The sequence below is a fragment of the Bidens hawaiensis genome, unplaced genomic scaffold (genome assembly GCF_021521415.1).
Source record: "Bidens hawaiensis isolate Kalapana, Puna unplaced genomic scaffold, B.hawaiensis_p1.1 tig00024254_1, whole genome shotgun sequence".
In the NCBI taxonomy this organism is placed as follows: domain Eukaryota; kingdom Viridiplantae; phylum Streptophyta; class Magnoliopsida; order Asterales; family Asteraceae; genus Bidens; species Bidens hawaiensis.
Window position 1 is genome coordinate 132,942 of NW_027493821.1, and position 20,900 is coordinate 153,841.

The following is a 20,900-nucleotide window of genomic DNA, read 5'->3' on the forward strand; positions in this document are numbered from 1 at the left end:
GATTGTGTTCGGTCAATACCGGATACTGACAACATGAAAATCAATTACTTGTACTAGTACCAATTGTGTTTAGTCGGTACTAGTACAGTATGCCAATACCGAAAACATGAAAATCAAGTACCTTACTGTTACCAACAGTGTTCAGTCTTTACGGTAAAGTATACGGTACACGAATACTGAAAACATAAAAAATCAAGTACGTGTAGTGTTACCGATAGTGTTCGTTCGGTACCGGTAAATTACACAGTATATGAAAACCGAAAACATGAAAATCAAGTACCATAATATATCAGTATCGGTAGTCGGTACCATTATTAGGTAAAATATGGTAATTAATTAATGTGAATAGTAATTAAGAATTTCGGTTAAATAATATTCCCTCCGTCCCAATTTAAATGTCCTAATTTGACTTTTCAAGTGTTTCTTTTGCAACTTTGAGCGTAAATATTTTTGTTAATGTCGTATAATACTTGATGAAAATTATATCAATGTAAAATTAATTTAAAACCCAATCCATTCATATATTTTACATCAAGGATTATGTAACACAAACAAAAATATTATCGGTCAAAGTTAAACAAGAAAGACCGAAAAGGTCAAACTAGGTTGGGACGAGGGAGTACTGATAATTCGATTATGTTGATCCTTCCTTATATATCGGAGTCAATATTTGAATATATAATATCATCCTGATATATCGGTGTATCAGTTTCAACGTATTTTGCGTCTGCTATCAATGCATGTTTCCTTGTGTACTAGTGTTTTTGTACGGCTTAATTTACGTAATTACACACAATTGATTTAATTTAAAACTCGTTTTGGTGTAATTGTGAAGGTTTTGAGATAATATGAGGAATTCGGAGTCAGAACAAGCGTTTTACATTGAGAGTGATGAAGATGAAGATAATAATGATTCGATTGTGGGAGAAGATGATGGTAATGATTCAGAGTTTTCTAATTATTCGGATGATAATAATACTCAGCAGCAGAGTAAACCTAATTCATTAAACCCTTCATGGCCTCAAAGTTACAGGTATGGTTGGTCAACAATTGATTGATGAATTAGAATGTATCACTTTTAGGTTTAAGAATTGTTAATTTTTACATTAGGGGTGTAAACGAGCCGAGCCACTCCTTTTGACTTGTTTTTCAGCTGGTTATTATTTAATTATTAATTTAATATATTTATATACCTTTTTTAATTTATATCTATATATTTTGGGAAAAAACCTTAAAAGAATTACGAGTCTAAGCTAGGCTCAAGCTAAAGAGGTAAAATGCTCGTTAAAGCTCGGTAACCTCACTTTTAGGGTTTTTATTCATAACATAAACTAAAGTATCTAGTGATAGATTGGCAACAGGATTAGTGGTGTAAACGATCCGAGCTTGAGCATGAGCTCAACTAGACTCGAGCTTGGCTCGTTTTGACTCACGAGAACTCAAGCTCGGCGGGTGAGTTGTTTTTTCATGCTCTGACGCGGCTCGTTTATTATTTGTTACTTAATTTATATACTTTTTTTAACTGTATTTATATATATTGAGAAAAGCCTTAAACGAGTCTAAGTTCGGCTCGAGCTCGGATGTGTAGTGTGAAATTAATACATAATAGAAGTCCAAAAGAGGTAAACTTGAAAATACACAAGGCTCGTTAAAGCTCTACGAGCCTAGACGATCTTCCTGTACAAGGCTCGAGCTAAACGAGCTTTATTTGAGGCTCGGTCTTGGATTGAGCTAGAAAAAGCTTGTCTCGTTTCTAGCTTTTTATGAATCCGATATCGAGTAGCTCATGAGCAGTTCAGCTTGTTTGCACTCCGAAACAAGATGCTAATAAAATGTAGTTAAAGTGCTAATTGTACAGTTTTGATATGAAATTAAGTAGTTAAAGATTTTCATGTTTGATGTTTCAGGCAATCGATTGATATGTACAGTAGTGTACCGTCACCAACTTTGAACTTTTTGGGGACTCCTACGCTATCTCGATTAGGCAGTTCGTTCCTTTTATCATCGATAACGAAAAGACACACACCCGAGATACTACCAAGTTTGAGCAAACCTTTTTTGCCACAGAAGTCACAAGAAAGACTTAGTTCTCATTCCCTTCCTCCACGCGGATCATCCGCCAAGAGGTTGTCACAATATCAGAAATCTTCTAAGTCTGTACACGAGCTTCCTCTTTCGAGGCAGAGCTCGTTTGGTCAGTCCGTGATTAATGGTATGCAATATGAACATATGTTATTGTTTGCTGTTTTAGATATATTAAAAATTTTAAACCAATTAATATAAGAGTACCAATGTTTACACAACTTTGCATATAAAGTATGAGTTCTTGTAGCTCTAAAAACTCTAAAGATATTTGTGGAGTCAACTTTAATTTTCATGTGCTGTTACTTTTTCTGGTGTTGCATGCTTCAAGATTAGAGCTTGGAGTATGTGCATGCTTAAAAGTATGTCAGTTGTGTTTTAAGAGCCCAATTTCTGATTTTGCTACAATTTGTTTCCTTTACCATTTGACTAAAATTGGTATGATGGTCCCTTTAGTTTTGGTCCCCAGTAGAGCATTTAACCAAGGCAAGCTTGGCCATAATTTGGTCTACTCTCTCTCTCCTACCATACTTGTTGGCCTACACATTTAAATTCTCACAGCAAATAGGTCAAATGGTCAATGCAGCCATTACTCTGTTAGATTTGAATTTAGGGATGTAAACCAGTGGAGCCGAGCCCGGTCTTGTCTAGCCTCGACCTCGGCTCGTTTATCTTACGAGAACTCGAGCCCGAGCTCATCTCATTTCGAGATCTATTTTTAAAGCTCAAACTCAGACCGTGGGTAGTTTTTCAAGCTTGAGCTGGGCTCACTTATTTTTTTATTAAATAGATTATATACGTTTACGGTAATCTTTTACCTATATTTTAAATTTTTTATATATAACATAGTAAAATTACTTTTGTTATATTATCATATTTTTTTAGAAAATAATAGTTATTATAAATATATATATTTGATATATTATATAAAAATCATATAAATAATACGCTTATATTTACCTTATTTTGGTCACACACCATTATGGTACTTTCTTTTCATATATATATATATATATATATATATATATATATATATATATATATTATCATTTTTTACTACGTGCTACTATGAATTATACTATAGTTGAACTTCGATTTCCTTTTATATTGGCGCATACATATGTAGTCAACAGCAGAGGGTCTCTCTGAAAGCCACCTCTCTATCCCGTTGGATAGAGGTACGGTGTGCCTACATCCCACCCTCCCCATACCCTACTTATAGCTTTGCTATTGGTGGTACTTCACTGGGTATGATTGATTGATAAATAATACGCTTGTTTAGGCTCGGTAAGCGAAGCTTGGGCTCGTTTATTAAACAATATTATATTCAAGCTCAGGCTCGTTTATTGAACAATGTTATATTGAAGCTCGAGCTCGTATAAGCTTGGCTTGGTTTGAGCTTTTAGTGATCCGTTTTGGTTAAAAAAGAGTTTATAGTTACAGATGTATCTTTCATTTTAGTAAAGAATATGATTTCTTAAACTTAACTATCTTTACTCATAAATGTTTACTCATGTGGCATTGCGTGTAGTGTTTATAATCTTTCACGTGATAATTTTGTGCAGGCATAAATGTTCTTTGTGGAGTTGGAATTCTTTCCACTCCATATGCAGTCAAAGAAGGAGGATGGATTGGATTAATATTATTGTTTGTCTTTGGTGCTCTTTCATTCTACACGGGTATCCTCCTTCGAAACTGTTTGGATAGTCAACCGGGCCTCGAGACTTATCCAGATATTGGCCAGGCTGCCTTTGGCACCAGAGGCCGATTAATCATTTCTGTAAGTTCTGTTAATTGACTACTTGAGAAGAACATATACATACATATGAATGTAATGTTTGTATGTTTATCACCGCCATACATTTTGACTAGTTGCTTGTTTCTGTTTTGATGCAGATAATTTTGTATGTGGAGTTATATGTAAGTATAATCGTCTTACACTACTTTTGTATCTTTTAAACATTATGAATTAGTCATATTTCATTTATGTGATCTAAAAGTTTTATATGTTAAGTTAATTTTATTTGCTGCAGGCATGTTGCATTGAGTATGTAATCTTGGAGAGTGATAATCTATCGTCTCTATTTCCAAACGCACATATAAACTTTGGAGGATCTGTACTTTCTGCACATTATTTATTTGCTATACTCATCACTATTGTCGTGCTTCCTACAGTTTGGCTTCGTGACATGAGTGTTCTCAGTTACATATCTGGTAAGTAATATAAACTAATTAATAATCAAATATCTTTAAAGTGTTTAATTTGTTTTAATGATTTAACCTTTGTATACAGTCGGCGGAGTTATTGCGTCGCTTCTAGTAGCCATGTGCTTGTTTTGGGTCGGTTTGGTTGATAAAGTTGGCTTTCAAGTTGAAACCACAAAGGCATTCAACCTCTCGGGTTTCCCTGTGGCTTTAGGGCTTTATGGCTACTGTTATTCAGGGCATGCTATTTTTCCTAATATTTATACTTCAATGGCAGATAGGAAGCAATTTCCTATGGTCCTTTTTGCCAGGTAAAGTAGTAAAGTACCCTTGTTGACCATAAAAAAGTCAACATACGCGTGTCTAGAGTCGTCGTTGAATATGTTATTTGTTTTGTATGCAGTTTTGGAATATGTGCTGTTCTTTATGCTACCGTTGCGGTAATGGGATACTTGATGTTTGGTGAATTAACAGAATCACAGTTTACTCTTAACCTGCCAACTGATTTAATTGCCTCCAAAGTTGCTGTCTGGACAACAGTAAGTTAACTGCATATTACGCATCTCTTAGTTAAAACTTCAGTGTACTCATATCCGTCTTTTACTCTTTTTGCAGGTAGTCAACCCGTTTACCAAATATGCTTTAACCATATCTCCGGTGGCTATGAGTCTCGAGGAATTGATACCATCAAAGCGTATGAATCGCGCATATTCCATCCTCATTAGAACGGGCTTGGTGATCTCTATTTTGGTTGTAGCACTCACCATTCCCTTCTTTGGTAAGTCTCTCCTCCCTGCGCGCACGAACTGATGCATTTTATTTTCTTGTTTAAACCAAAGATTTTGATTTCTTTTTTTATAGGTCTTGTGATGTCGCTCGTGGGATCGTTATTGACCATGCTAGTGGTATACTCTCCTTCACAGTTCACAGTACTAGGGGTGCTAAACTGGTCATGTTTGGTTAAACACGACATGAACCCAAAAACCGTGTCAGATGCATAATATGACCTTTACAAACTTGGAAATATCATATATACCCATGCACAACTATCATCATCATCATCATCGTACTCAGTATATCCCACCAATAGCAATGCTATGGTAGGGTCTGAGGAGGGTAAGATGTAGACAGTCTTACCTCTATCCCATAGGGATAGAGATGCTGCTTCCGGTGAGACCCCCGGCTCGATAGTAGTTTTGCATCAAGCCTTGGACATAAGACACATAGCACTCAATCATTGGGACACCGGCTGATTGGTGCATGTGCCCTTGTCTTTCGGCTATCAACGCCACCACATGATGCCTGATTAACCTTCCGCCACTTTTAACGTTATTTTTATGAGATTAGTAAAATAACGTCAAAATTAGTGCAATTTTACTTTTGCCCACCGAGGGTTCACACATATATACATTATATGCGCGCACCGCAAGCAGGGCGTATACACAACTATAAAGATAATATATACTTTTACAAAGTAGTTAAAATATCAAATATACCCAATTCATTAGAAATAGTTTAACAAATGATCGTTTTACCCATTCTTTTTTTTTACCCATTTTTAGCTTTAAATTATTAGCTATTCAACTGTTCGCTTGCTTATCGTCGATGTCAATCAAAATCCAAATAAAGTAGGGTATAATGGAAAGGGGTAGAACGATCATTTAGTAAAAGTTGGGTATATATGATATTTTTAGTTTTGGTTGGGAATATATAAAAAATTTCAAGTTTGAAAGGGTAATATGAAACTAATCCTGATTGTAAAGGTATAAAAATATCCACCAGTTTAAATTTTGATATAAAATACCGGCCTATTTATGTCATAAATTAAAATAAACTTTAAAAATATTAGAAAGCAAACGGGACCCAACCTGACCCGTTTAGCTAAACGTGTTTGTGGGTTCAACCTACCTCTCTTTATTTTACAGAATGCGGTGATTGACTAATGACTATATATTATTGTTTCAGACGTTGATACTTCCTTGTGTTTGCTTTTTGAGCATCCTAAAGGGAAAGATAACCCGGTTTCAGGTATAAAATAACACTAGTGATTAATAAGCACAGCGTGATATTTTAATTTATATGTTAATTAGTACTTTGCTTAATTTGTTGGTAGGGATCACTCTGTGCATTGATCATCGTGGTTGGAATCATGTCGTCGATTATTGGGACATATACATCCGTAATGGAGATTATTCAACAGTTGTTTTGATCATGTTAATGTTAATTTTACTTTGTACCTTTATTTGTTTATTGAAGCTTCATTGTTGCTCTCCGCCTATTATTAGAACAACTATTTTATATATACTTTGTAATAGTTGTTGGTATGGTAATGGTATCAAGTATCAACCTTATTTTAGATGTGATGAGAAGTCAGATATATTTTAGTAAAATACGTCCAATTTATCACATTAACAACTATGTTAATATGTTATACAAAAATGATATTAAGTTATTTTTTTTGTCCTTTAACTAAATAACTTACAGAAAATATCATTTAAGTTTCCAAAAGCTTGCACATTTCATCTTAGTCTTCAAATGCATGGTTGCAGGGTCATTCAGAAGGTGATTATTTTCCCACAAAAATATTTTCTTTAATAAAGACCATATCTTGATAACATTTTTGGAGGCCGGTTTGGTTGTTAACCCGTGATTTATTCGTAAAAGATCATTAAATTGAGTTCTTTTTGGGATTTTTTAAATAATTTGTCCATAACATTTTATCTAATCAGGCATTGGAGGGGGTTGATGTTGACCAACAGAACCAAACTGTTGACAGTCAAATGTCCACAATACCCATCAATAGTTTGGAATTTTTTATTTTTATTTTTATTTTTTTGCTTAATTAGCATATACTAATTACTACAACACTGTAAACCGTACACAATGGCGGAACTTTAACGTTTATATTGAGGGGTCCGAAAACATATGTTAAATTTAAGCTTTTGGATTAGAAGCGAGCCAACCATGTAAAACTAACATTGTTTAACCCTAATGGGCTAAAACTAAATGCGAAACAAGAAATTTTTAGTTGGATGGTCATTATATATGCTTTGATTTTCATATATAATTTTTTTTCTAAATTAAAAATAAAAATAAAATAAATAAATTTGTAAATATATAATAAGTTTGAAATTGTTTACGTCGCTAATAATATTAAATATAATATATAATACATCAAATTTGAATTAATATAAATAAAAATTGAAATGACATAAATTAAACAGTAAAACATGTCTAGACTTAATTAACATAGAAAAAAATACATCTTTTTTCTTAAAATCTTCCTCCCCACACTTATTCAAAATTTTCTTAATATTTACGGCTCTACTAATACTTATACCCTTCTAAAAAAGAAAATAGGGGGGCCAAGACCCCTCCCCGCCCTATATAAGGTCCGCCCTTGACCGTACAAGCGATCTGCTATTATCAGCAAGCTTTCAAGACAAATAGAAATGACGAGTTCGTAAAATCTTGCTTCTAATGTTGTTGAGAAATCTTCGACTTATGAAAATGAGCCATTACAAGCGAGAAAATTGTTTCGTTTTGTTTCCCATGTTGATCTATGGTAATTTCTTTAGATCGTTTTGTAAACTTGTTTCTCATTAAAAAACAAACAACGATGAAAGACCCTTTTGGGAATTATGCCGTGCCGATGGTTCTAGACACGCGTGATGACCCGAGCCGCGAATCCTCTTGCACATAAAGGTTCACTTGGCTGCTTGTAAATATATTGTTTCGCGTGTGGAGAAACTCGTCACTTCTGGAGGTGAGAAACAAGTTCTAAACACAATATCCACAATATCAAATCAAGATTTTTTCATTTTAGTTCTCTCATGAAATCTCAAATCAATAATACACATTACCTCGCACGGTTTTCATCATCATTATTATTATTATTATTATTATATATATATAACAGTCATATACTGAGTACGATGATGATATATAACAGTCATATAATAGTCAAATAATAAATACCCAAACTTCTTAATTATTAATCATTTCAACTACTTGTTGCTTCTTTTCATTATCAACTTCATCCACTTGTTGCTTCTTTTCATTTTCTTTTGCAGCCTCCTCTGCTTCTTCTTTTAACCTTTGCATGGCCTCAATTTCCTTCTTTTTTACATCAAAAAACTCAATGAGGCCGCCGAGAGCAATGTCAGGGTCATCGTCTTTGAGAAGTTGTTCGGCTACTTCAGCAGGGGTGACCTCCACATTGCATATCAAATTCTCAATTTCTTCAAAATGATTGTGTTCGGTTATACTAAGGTAGTTGGAGGCTAACAGTCGAAAGCTGCTCGGGGTGCAATATGACATGTGGATGTGAACGTCCATACGCCCCGGACGAATAAGGGCGGGATCAAGTTTGTCCTTTCGGTTTGTTGTGAATATTATGATTCGCTCATCGCCACAACTTGACCATAGGCCGTCTATGAAGTTCAGAAAACCAGACAACGTTACCTTAACAAAATAATTGTATTGTTAGTGTATAACACATTAACACATTTGTTAAACGTGTTAATTTTTCGTTAACTACCCATGTAGTACACACGTCTAAAAATATAAAACATAGATAGTTTAAAGTTCAAACACTTAGGAGAGATGAATTGAATGACACAGAAACTTCGTTATCATTTCAATTTGTTTAATGCCTAAATTAAAAGTTTCTTGATTGTTTATGTTAACTTTCATTTTTATATCCTTTATGTTAATTATACCATTGTCAAGCAAAAAGTTACATGATTGATTGATTATTTAATTTATTTATATTAATATAAACTATGCAAATACGAAAGATAAAATACATGTACTTTATTTTTGTTTTCCTTGTAGAGAATACTTAACAAATTTATAATGATTTGTATAAATTTAATAATTTTTAAAAAAAATTATGAAGAAATATTTTTAGGCTTATTGTTGTAGGCTGCAAAAGGGACTTCATAAACTAATGTGACATGACTTTAAAGCCCGACATACCGCGCGAGAGCGGTAAGGAAAGGGCTTCAGCATGCATGTTACCAGGCGACAGACATATTTTCAACACATGATAGGTCCCAAATGCTAAAGGAGTGGAACTTTAAAGTGGTAAAGGGACGTTAAACCAAAACACAGTGTTAAAAGGGTGAAATTTTAACGTGCTGTGACTTTTTAATTTAGGTTTTAAAGCCCGTATACAACAACCAGCTATAGTAATTTTAAAATAATTTATCAAGTAATGTTTGCAATATTCAATTCAATCATAATTAAGTGATATATATTTTTAAATCAAACATTTTAAAAAACTTTTATGATAAAAAGGAAAAAAAAACATGTTAAGTTTTTATGTGAAAAATATTGTTAAGGACTTTTATAAAAAAAAAACAGAAAAAATATGTTTGTTTTTTATGTACAAAAAGTTATTAAGGGGATTTTACAAGAAAATAAAAATAGAAACATGTTGATTTTTTATGATATTTTCCATAGAAATTGTTTGATTCTTAAATAGGTGTTTTTATACGTACGTTGAAATCATCATACGAGCTATATGACCGATGAAAAATAGTTAAACAAATCGTATGACGTTGTCAGTTGTGAGCATCGTCAAATCAGTCAGTTATGTGTTAGTCTAACACATAATATGACATGTGTACACGTTATTATCAATATGGTATGTTAATTGCCCCGTGTGACATGTCAGTGGTGTTTTCTCTAGTTCAGTGTCAATTAAAATAGTTGTATGCTAACCTTGGATTCTTCATCGTAACCACCTCGTTGTGGATTTTTACGAACTGCAGCTTTCTCTGCTTCCGCATTCACCCGATCATGCAACTCCTTCGAACAGTCAATGTCCTCCACCACCAGTATCGAACGGTTTGCCGTCGCCACCAACAACCTACGCAACTCCGAGTTTGACTTAATGTCAGTCAACTCCAAGTCATATATGTCAAAGTTCAAATAATTCGCCATGGCCGCAATCAAACTTGACTTCCCAGTCCCAGGAGGACCATACAACAAGTACCCTCTCTTCCACGCCTTTCCAACTTTCCGATAATACTCTCTCCTCTCCAAAAACCTATCCAAATCCTTCATCACCGTCTCCTTAATCCCATCATCCAACGCCACCGTCTCAAACGTCGCAGGATGATCAAGACTCACCGAGGTCCACGTCGATGGATACCTAGTGTAATTCGTCTTTTTCTCAACCGTGAACAACTTCAATGTCTTCACGACTTGCTTCTTCGAATTTGCATAGTTAACAATAAACGGAAGATACTCATTCAACGCGCGATCTTTGTGTTTCCAATGAAACGTGAGCTCCAACGATCGAAGATCAGATCGTGTCGACTGACCATTCTCATCGTGAATGAAATATTCTCTAGTTGGCCTCCTCTTGGAAACCAAAGACCAAGTGAATTTAACTCCTTCATATACATCTACATACTCCTCGTCTATTTCCATTGCAACATTAATATGTTGTTCACTAGGGTTTTTCGTGACCTTCAAACGATGGATGTGCGAGGATATTCGATCGGCTAGGTAAATTTGTGTCGCGGTGTAGATTTCGTTGTCGGTAAACCCTTCGAATTCATATATAACCATGGTCAAGTGTGTGGAGAACTTGTTGAGGAAGTTACGAAAGTTGAGATAAACATAGTCTCGGAGTTCAAGGGGTAAGAGATCACGGGAGACGCTGCGGACTACCATTGCGGTCGCTGCGATGGAACCGACGGTGGAGATCAGTGTTTTGGCTGAGCCAAATCGGGATTTAGTTGACGGAGGCATATTGAAAATGAAGGTGTTGGTTAGGCAACGGGGAATACTAATGTTATTATTATTATTAGTTGTTATAATTTATAAATCAATTTTTGCCTCTTGCATGTTGCGAAAGTGGGTGGTGAGTAAGTTCAAAACTACACTAATTTAGTAAATAATTTTACCAATTACACTAGTTTTGTAAAAAATTCAGGAAAAGTAACTATGGCTTAAGATTTTGTTTATAGGATTTTCTTCTTTTTTTTCATCTTTTTTATGTTCGATACTCGAATGTCTCTTAACTCGACAAGTATGTGTTCGGTTTGAGTTGGGTTGAAGTTTTAACTATCAAACCTTAGATCTATAATTTTAGGGAATATTGAATTTTAATAATCCCTATTCATTTTATTGTCACTGGCGGTCCCAAATTCAAAAAAGTTGGCCCCCAATGGTCTCCCATTAAAAATGACTTAACGACGTTATACTTTTTTCCGAATTTTAAATTAACTTTTTAGGGCTATTAATCGGAAGAAGGATACGAGTCGAATGCTATAAAACTTAGCTCCAAACAATGATCCAAACGACTTGATTTTGGTTAATTGTAAGTTCAAACACCCAAATTGAAGCATTGTTTCGTTATTTTGAAGCACTGTTTCGAACTAAGTTTTACACCAATCGAATCACATCCTCCTAACGATCAAAAGCCCTAAAATATTGGTTGGAAATTCAGAAAAACTATAACGCCGTTAAGTCATATTTAACGGGGACCATTGGGGGACAACTTTTTTGAATTTGGGACCGCCAGTGGCGATAAAATAAATATGGATTATTATCGGTCAATACCATCTAATAGGGATTATTAAAATCAATATTCCTAATTTTAGGTAATCATATAGAAATTAAATAGAGTTCTTCAGACTTCAATATTCTTTTTTATTTACTTCGTTTTTTCAAAGAAAATATGTTTAGAAAAAACTTTTCTCTCTGAGTTTCGAAAATCTTGAGGGATAATAACTTGTCGTTATATATTACGCAACCACTCTATAAAACAACTACAACTGCAACTACGAGATCCACATAACACAAATTTTACGTGATGACTACTGCCTTTTTTTTAACGAAACAAACACTTTTTTTTATTATATTACTTTGCTCAGCTTTGAACTTGGGTCTTTACCTGTAAAGTTCTACCATTTAGGCTCTTACCACTAGACTACAACTCAAATGACTTTGTGGTTCTTTAATTACTATTCGTTTGCATAATAATTATACTTAATGTGTATTTTTTATATAACTAAAATACAAGATTAGGTTAAGATTATAAAATTTAATGACAGACGACATCATGTCAACTAATGAAAATTCAATATTTTAGTTAAGTTAACGATAAAAATCTTCAAGTTTAGGAGGATTCAAAAGTCAATAGTCAATACCAAAGTCACCTATGAGGCTATGAGTGAGTTGGGGCCCGCCAGCTAGACCCAAATTATATAGAATATTTTGGCATTTCAAATGATAAAATGAAGTCGTTCTCAACTTTATTGACGTAGTATAGAATGATAGATTAGTTTTTTATTTTGGTTTTTCTTGTAACAGTAAACTCACACTTTATAAAATATTTAAAGAAACTATATAAACTAGTTTTATACCCGTTCGGTGGACGGGTAGTTTAATATCACAATGACAAGACTATCTTTCTTTGCATTTTAAATCAAAATAGAATATGTTTAATAAAAATACTATATGCTTAAGAAAAAAAACTCAACTCATTTAACTTAAAGAGAAAACAAATGAGCAACTTCACTAAAAAAACACAAAGCAATGTAAGTCATTCATGTAATCGAACTGGCAACTACATTCCATGATATATTATATGCACTTATGTTCTTTAACATTCCATTTTGATTCTACTTTTCCCTAACTCACCGGCTGAGAAGGAGCGACGTGATGAGAAGTTGAAGAAAATAAACAACTGCTGCTAACTTCCTTTCTAGAAGCTTTTCTTAGACTTATTACGGCCATGATTTCATCTCACCATCATCCGACGATTCACGCCATCTCCACTTTGGTGGGATGGTAAAGGCTTAGGCCTTTGGGTGAGAGGTCCAGGGTTCGATCCCTGGCAATGGCGGTTTATTGTAAATAGTAGGAGGCAAGCTTAAACATTCAAAAAAAAAAAATCATCCGACAATTCACATACACCCACATAACAGTTACTTGTATCGGAACAATAATATATATAATTTGATGAAAAAAGCAATTAACATCTTCACTAACCAATAGACATCAAATATTCATATATTAAAAAGATTACTTCATTGGTTTCACATACTATAACTCTTCTTGAGTGAGCAATAACGACAAACAATTCTGCACTGCCATTACAAAAAAAAATATCAATTAGAGTTATTAAATAAATTTTGAAAATGAATAAAGATTCATGATGTGTGAAAAGTGTGTATAATATTAAAAACCAAGTTTTACCGAATTCACCTAAAAAACCACACACAATCAGCAAGTGTACCGGACGCAATGTAGCTAGCAAGTAAGAACGGATATCGAACCTTGGACACTATGGGTAAACTCTAATTATTAAACTTAAATGATTACTAACCTCGACTTTTTTTTGATTTTTTTATAATTTTTTTATATTAATTAAACTAATAAAACTTAACTAATTATAAATTAAACTGAAAATAAAACTTTATAAAAATCGGGTTTTAAACAAATATGAGAAACGACTACCTAGGTAATGGAATCTCACTAGTTAAATTAATAGTTAACGAACTTGACTTGGTTGAAAAACAATATCTTAAAAATATGACATTAAAGACCACTAAAATACGCTAGATCGCCTTCCGGCCTCACCAACGACACCCTATAACTCTAATGACATGTGAAGCTCAATTGTTAAAGGTTTGGATCACCTCCCGGTCTCACCTTGCCTAATAATATTATGGTACCCCAAAACCCGAATCACCTCCCGGTCTCTTCGAATACAATATATATTAATATAAATAGGGTATTTTTAATTAACTTGAACACAACTTGTATCACAATAATCTTAGGGACCTAGGATAACTAACTCCCGTGCAATTATCACCCAAACCCGCAAAAGACAAAGATGGCACAACACTAAATCACCTCCCGGTCTCTCTAGTGAAAGAACAATAAAAATCTAATAAACTTTTATAAATTAATCCTACGGTTATTTCGACCATAAACCGCAAACAAGTTGAAAACACAAAGTAAACAACCTAATCATGTGTCTAACAATCACCAAAAATTATTAAACACAAATAGAATAAATATTATAATAATAAACTAGATTTAATTACTCAACAATACCATGAACAAACCAATTAAAAACTTTACCATAATATTAAATCAACCAACAATCAATAGTAGTTCGCCAAACAATTAATATAACATAGTACTCAACCAAAACCTAGGTAGTGCAAAAGTATTTAGCTATTCGTATAAAAGTATGAATCAAAAATAAAAGAGTTCTCATAAAAATAATTCATAATAAAAATTAAGTAAAACAAACCAAACTTTCTTGATCTGACTTTTCGTTGACTTCACTTTGCTCCACAGCCACACAAACCAAAATAAATAAATTATTGTATGAATGCTTTCTTTTTGGTTTAACCTACTCGACCAAAAGTAATCCCACTGAGCCGCCAATCACTTTCGAATATTATATATTTTTTTCCTTCTGCTTCGTATGACTTCTCCCTCCCCCTTGGTTGCGTCCCTTTTCTAGTTTATATATATTAATCATATTGTAGGGTTTCTATAATATTTGGGCATATTCTTTCTTTCTCTTAGCCCTGCTTGCGGTGCGCACATATGATGTATATATATGTAAACCCTCGGGTGGGCAAAAGTGAAATTGCACTAATTTTGACGTTATTTTACTAATCTCGTGAAAATAACGTTAAAAGTGACGGACGGTTAATCAGGCATCATGTAGTGGCGTTGATAGCTGAAAGATAAGGGTACATGCACCGATCAGCCGGTGTCCCGATGATTGAGTGCTATGTGCCTTATGTCCAAGGCTTGATGCAAAACTACTATCGAGCCGAGGGTCTCACCGGAAGCAGCCTCTCTATCCCTATGGGGTAGAGGTAAGGCTGCCTACATCTTACCCTCCTCAGACCCTACCATAGCTTTGCTATTGGTGAGATATACTGAGTACGATGATGATGATGATGATTTCTTTCTCTCCACGTAAAAAAACTCCAGCCCATTATTTTGTGAGAGAGCCCAACTTCGTCAAATAATTCTCGTGATGTCACTCATAAAAAATACATAATATGAAGTTTTTAAATTTAATATAATAATCAAACTTAAATGCAATTCTATCATTAATTCAAATTTCTATTACACGACATTAATAAATGAGGTGTGACTATTTTACCAACTGATCTCAAGTTTAACATAAATATTTTAATTTAGCTCGTTTAAAAATTTAAATTTTAAAATCTAATTATGAGCCAAATAAAAATATATTCAATAAAAAACTGGCTCAAAATACTTGAAACTGTAAGAAATATTTATATAATAACATATATATTTTAAACCATATCAATTCATTTAAACATACTCTGACCAGTGAATTGTAATACCGTGAAAATTTCGAGTTCAAAGTATCCACTTTCCAAAGTCTAGGGACTAAAATTGCCAAATTCCAAACTTGAGGGTTAAAAATAAAAATTCTGTTTTCCTGACCCATCGCGCTACGCGATGAGTCAGAAGAGACTCCCATCGCGTACCGCGATGGGGTGTCTGACAACGTGTGCCACGTGGAGCGGCGCCTGCCACGTGTCAACACGTGGCAGGTCTACGATCTGCGTCAGCAGACCTATATCGTGGTACGCGATAGGTCTCCTGAAGCACCCATCGCGTACCGCGATGGGACCCGATTTGAAGTCTATAAATAGCGGCCATGGGATCTCACTCCAGGCATCCCAAACGCAGCTCTCACTTCTCTCTAACCTCTCTCTAGAAACGATAAACGATTTGCCTCGATAAGCGTGCCACGATCCTTCATTTGTGTATAACGTTTCCTCGAAGTACTTGCCAACCCTCTACCTACACTCAATCAAGAAGGTGTTGTTATAATGGCGAGGAATCTCAAGAGTCGTGTCCTCGAGTGTTGAAGATTTGGCGTTCCTCGATTAGCGTGTCGAGCAAAGTAAGGCGGCATCGGAATGCTGCTCGAGTCCCTAGCATTTCTAAACGCCAACGAGGTTAGGCGTAATAATGAATTCAATATAATTGAATATTATATTCAAGGCTTAAGCCTTAAGTCGAGGTTATACTCGATACCTCGATAAAAGAAAAGAAAACATAACAAAGAAATGAATAAAAGTATGATTATTGAATATTGTGAATTCATATATATGTGTGTAAGTATATGTGATTATATTCTTTGTTATGAAATTATTATTTAATGAATAAAGAGTATTCTTAAATAATAAAAGAAAAGATTATGTTTCTTAGAGAAGAAGAAACGTCGGGTTTTGAATATAAACTAAAAGTTTATAATTTACTTTTAAACAAGAGGTTTTCAAGTAAATAAGAATTGAACTAAAGGTTCAATCGAGGATTGAGATATAAGACTAAAGGTCTTAAGCCGGATCGTGTATCCGACTAACAAATATTTATACTCGTACTATAGGTGCGAGATAAAGAAAGGAAAGACCCTTGGACGGTGAGTGAAGCCGATCCTAAAGAGATAAGGTGAATACGCCCCCAAACTTTTAAACTTGTTTTCGAAAGAGTCAACTTGTTATATGAAATGTTTACAAGGAACTATGTGTTCCTAAAACCGTTATAACTATGGGTATAAACCTAGCCTTCAGGCTGTGGTATACATATGTCTGGATCCTTACATAGGTGGTACTATGTGATGTATGGGCATGATCGCACCACCCTTGGTCGTAGGACACTCTCCTGCAGGGAGTACGACCGTATGTGTATATTTACGGGTACTTAATAAAGTCGAACTCTGCGGTGTTTGTGAGGTGACCTAGTGTAGAGGCTCTAGTTTATAATGTGTTATTTGACTTTGTTATTCCTAAGCCACGTTGGGCCGAGACAGGCATAGTCTCGAGGGGTAATAAAGTAAAAGAGTTATTTTTGCGTCAGCGTGTTCACCAGCATTCGTTGCTGACGTATTTTCTTACATTTTGCATGTGAACAAGTTTAGCACTTGGAGTGTCGAAGTGCTACTAATATCGATGGCTCGGATTATTTTGTAATAACTTAATATGGTGGTTTGTAATCATAAACACATAAATATTTTGTAATAACTTAAACGGGTATTTTATAATCCCGTCTTTTGATTATATATATAAAGTTACACTTTCGATCCTTAAAGTTTTATAAGTCTTTCGCAACTAAATGCAACTCTGATTTATTTACAAACACGATACCAACTATTGAGTCACGCTCCTAGGCCCTAGACGAGGGTGTGACAGGTTGGTATCAGAGCCATCGATCTTAGCGAATTAGGTATCATAAAACAATACCTAAGCTTCGATCCAAGTTTAGGAAATAATTGCTTATGTGTTTAGGGATAAGATAGGCTGGTAACCTTTCTTTCCCCCTCTACAATCTAAACCACCCATAAAATGTAGATGTCATTTAAAGCTCACATCGAAAACTTTATACATAAGGCAAAGGAAGCCAGAATAGCCGAACCATATCCCGAAGACAACATGAGCGATGAATACTACGAGGCATATTTTGACCAAGACGTAGAAAGAGACTTGTCCAAGCCCTTATACTATCCTAATATAATATTCTCTCGTTGGCCTCTTGGAAACCAAAGACCAAGTGAACTTGACACCATTATAAACATCCACATACTCCTCATTGATCTCCATAGCAACATTCATGTGTTGTTCTCTAGGGTTTTTTGTGACCTTCAAACGATGAATATCGGATGATATTCGATCGGCTAAATAGATTTGTGTCGCGGTGTAGATTTCGTTGTCCGTAAACCCATCGTATTCGTAAATAATCATTGTTAATTCAGTGGAGAACTTGTTTAACAAGTTACAAACGTTTAGATAAAAGTAGTCTCGGAGGTCACGAGGTAAGAGATCGCGGGAGACGCTTTGGATAAGCATTGCGGTCCCTGCGATGGTGCCGATCGTCAAGAGGAATGTTTTGGCCGTGCCATATCGGGGTTTAGTTGACGGTAGAGGCATGTTGTAAGAAAGTATGTTGTGGGTTAGTGAATGACGAACGATATATTACATATGTGTATTTATATTGTAGTTTGTAAGTTAGGGTTAAGGTTTTGGGTTATAAATCCCTTTTAAGGTTTTTTAACGGTTTATGTTTTGTAAGACCGAAATATACAAACACTTTATTACACAAAAAAGTTAAAATTACACTATATATATATGTATATATCACTACCTAATATATTAATTTCGGCCTTACATTTGACAAGTTACATGACCGGCTTTAGGGTTAGGCAGCTCAAGCTAAGGCCTGAGGCCTCCGCTTGAAAAAAAAACGATTAATTTCTAAATATCCTTTTTAGCATGGTTGATATGTGCTTGAAAGTCGGGAGAGGTTTTAAAGAGGCACTGATTAATAAAAAGGGGCGATTCACTGGGGGATAACTTAATTGTTTAAGTATTTTGAAAAGTCTCTTAAATTGTTAGGCAGTATGTGCTTCTAAGACCGAGCGTAGTGGTGGTGGGGAATTAAACACCCGCCATCATGTTCCTCATTGGTTGGAAGAAAGTGATGGCCCCATCTCCTTCCACCTTCAGCGTTTTCTCCACAACGTTGGGAGACTTTTCATGCCCGAAAACGTCGAGAGGGGTGGTGTTCCAGGCCTTTTGAGGCCGAAACGCCGCCACAATGTTGCCTTTACGAATGGTCTAACTGTAGGTTGATTTTTTTTTCAACCACAAGGGCTCCAATTTTCTATATTGTTTTAGGCCTCTAAAATGGTAGTTGAACCGACACTGACAAGTTAATTAATGAAACTACGAGCTTACTAATCACATTTTAGTTGATGAAAATCTGATCTACAATCTCACAAACAACAAAAGAATATAAGAATGATATCATTGTTTGAACTATATGCCCATGTAAAATATAACAACGTTGCTGTTGATACACAATCTCAAAAGTGAGATCACTACATGATTCTTTATGTATATTTTATAATTAACATAAAATTATATACACTTGTAATTTTATAAATATATAAATGGTCATTTTGGTTGGACTATGAAAGGATTTCACGTGGGTACTTGCCAACCAGACCTGAGAAAGTTTTTACATCAAAATAGGATGAGCATTGGAACAAGAGAAAATAATAACATTCTATTTTGGGAAAATATTGATAATCGACAAAAGTGAGATCAGAAACCATGAACGGGACATACGCTGGGAATGTGGAGACCACCAAAAAGTTTGTTCTGTTTTTCTACAAGGTTTTAAAACAAAGTGTGAACACACAACATTATAAGGAAAATAGATTTGAAAAGAAATGTTTTCAGTCTTGCATATATGTTGGTATGAAATCATGAGCTTCTACAAAATAAAATAAAATAAAAATAAGAAAAAATGAAATAAACAAAACCGAGGTCTACTTATGTTTTGTGATGTGTATACTATGAAGTTTCAATGACGGATAAAATCGGTTTACAAAGGGTGAGGAACACAAGAAACACTCACGTTGTACTTTGCTTTACAAATAGATTGTACGTGTTTGATTCATAGTGTTTATAACTTTCATAGATTCCAGTGCTAAAGAAAGTTTTCCTTTTGTTCTTGACATTTAATTCCGCCCGAACAAGTATACGTACTAAACAGGTTGAACGATTTATTTTACATAAGTCAACTCGATCTGTAAATAAAAGAATGATAAATAAAGTTGCAGATTACATTATACGCAGGGGGGGGGCTTGTTTAGTGGTCGTTAAAAATAATTTCCATTAGATCATCATCATCATCATACTCAGTAAATCCCACCAATAGCAAAGCTATGGTAGGGTCTGAGTAGGGTAAGATGTAGACAGCCTTACCTCTACCCCGTAGGAATAGAGAGACTACTTCCAGTGAAACCCCCGACTCGATAGTAGTTTTGCATCAAGCATTGGACATAAAGCACATAACACTCAACCATCAGTCAATTAGTGCATGCACCCTTGTCTTTCGGCTATCAACACCACCACATGATGCCTGATTAACCTTCCGCCACTTTTAACGTTATTTTCACGAGATTAGTAAAATAACGTCAAAATTAGTGCAATTTCACTTTTGCCCCCCCCTGAGAGCCCACACATATATACATTATATGCGCACACTGCAAACAGAATGTAATTTATAATTAGTAAAATAACGTCAAAATCAGTGCAATTTCCATTAGATCATAATTTATAATTTAATTTGCATTTTTCATACAAATATTTGTTTTCTAGTCTTACTTGCATGTCCGACCTGTTCGGTTGCTGGATCATTAATAATGCAAGCATAAGCTTCCCCATCCTACTGATGTAACAAATGCACACTCTTAGCTAATTAATGAAACCTACCTTGAGATCAGATGATAAATTTTTGTTTTTGCATGGCAGATGATAAATTTGTATCAGTTTTCTTGTAAAAGTTCATCCATTTTAAAGGGGCTTTTTCGGGTGCTAATTAATTAGCTCCTCGACATCCCCCACATCATTTATATCATCAATAGGTTGTATAAGTCCACCTATTCCATAGGTCGGGGACTTTCAAAGGTTGAGTTCGGTCAAAAGTTGAATCCCTCGAAATCACATATATAAGACAAAGAGGTTAACCGAATAGAGATAAAAGTAATAAACATTTATAACTTGAAAAATTAAGCT

The 20,900-nt window shown here is 34.6% G+C and overlaps 2 protein-coding genes across 2 annotated transcripts; one reads left to right on the forward strand and one right to left on the reverse strand.

The window, feature by feature from the left end:
• Positions 1-831: 831 nt before the first annotated feature.
• LOC143568933 (amino acid transporter AVT1C-like) lies at positions 832-6,657 on the forward strand. The gene is made up of 11 exons (XM_077054965.1): positions 832-1,033; positions 1,908-2,212; positions 3,648-3,862; positions 3,979-4,002; positions 4,116-4,296; positions 4,376-4,598; positions 4,691-4,826; positions 4,903-5,065; positions 5,149-5,192; positions 6,253-6,315; positions 6,401-6,657. The coding sequence occupies exons 1-11, from the start codon at positions 849-851 to the stop codon at positions 6,494-6,496; spliced, it is 1,635 nt and encodes a 544-aa protein (XP_076911080.1). The 5' UTR covers positions 832-848; the 3' UTR covers positions 6,497-6,657.
• Positions 6,658-8,257: 1,600 nt separating this feature from the next.
• Positions 8,258-11,067, reverse strand: LOC143568940 (AAA-ATPase At3g50940-like). Its single transcript, XM_077054969.1, has 2 exons — positions 10,015-11,067; positions 8,258-8,751 (listed from the first exon to the last, which is right to left on the reverse strand). The coding sequence occupies exons 1-2, from the start codon at positions 11,050-11,052 to the stop codon at positions 8,275-8,277; spliced, it is 1,515 nt and encodes a 504-aa protein (XP_076911084.1). The 5' UTR covers positions 11,053-11,067; the 3' UTR covers positions 8,258-8,274.
• Positions 11,068-20,900: the final 9,833 nt, after the last annotated feature.

Excerpts from the sequence above, each read along its gene's own strand:
- LOC143568933 (XM_077054965.1), top strand. The coding sequence starts at position 849 with ATGAGGAATTCGGAGTCAGAACAAGCGTTTTACATTGAGAGTGATGAA. Across the intron at positions 4,003-4,115 it reads TTTTGTATGTGGAGTTATAT|GCATGTTGCATTGAGTATGT; the intron begins GTAAGTATAATC and ends TATTTGCTGCAG. Across the intron at positions 4,827-4,902 it reads AAGTTGCTGTCTGGACAACA|GTAGTCAACCCGTTTACCAA; the intron begins GTAAGTTAACTG and ends CTCTTTTTGCAG.
- LOC143568940 (XM_077054969.1), bottom strand. The coding sequence starts at position 11,052 with ATGCCTCCGTCAACTAAATCCCGATTTGGCTCAGCCAAAACACTGATC. Across the intron at positions 8,752-10,014 it reads GTTACGATGAAGAATCCAAG|GTAACGTTGTCTGGTTTTCT; the intron begins GTTAGCATACAA and ends TATTTTGTTAAG.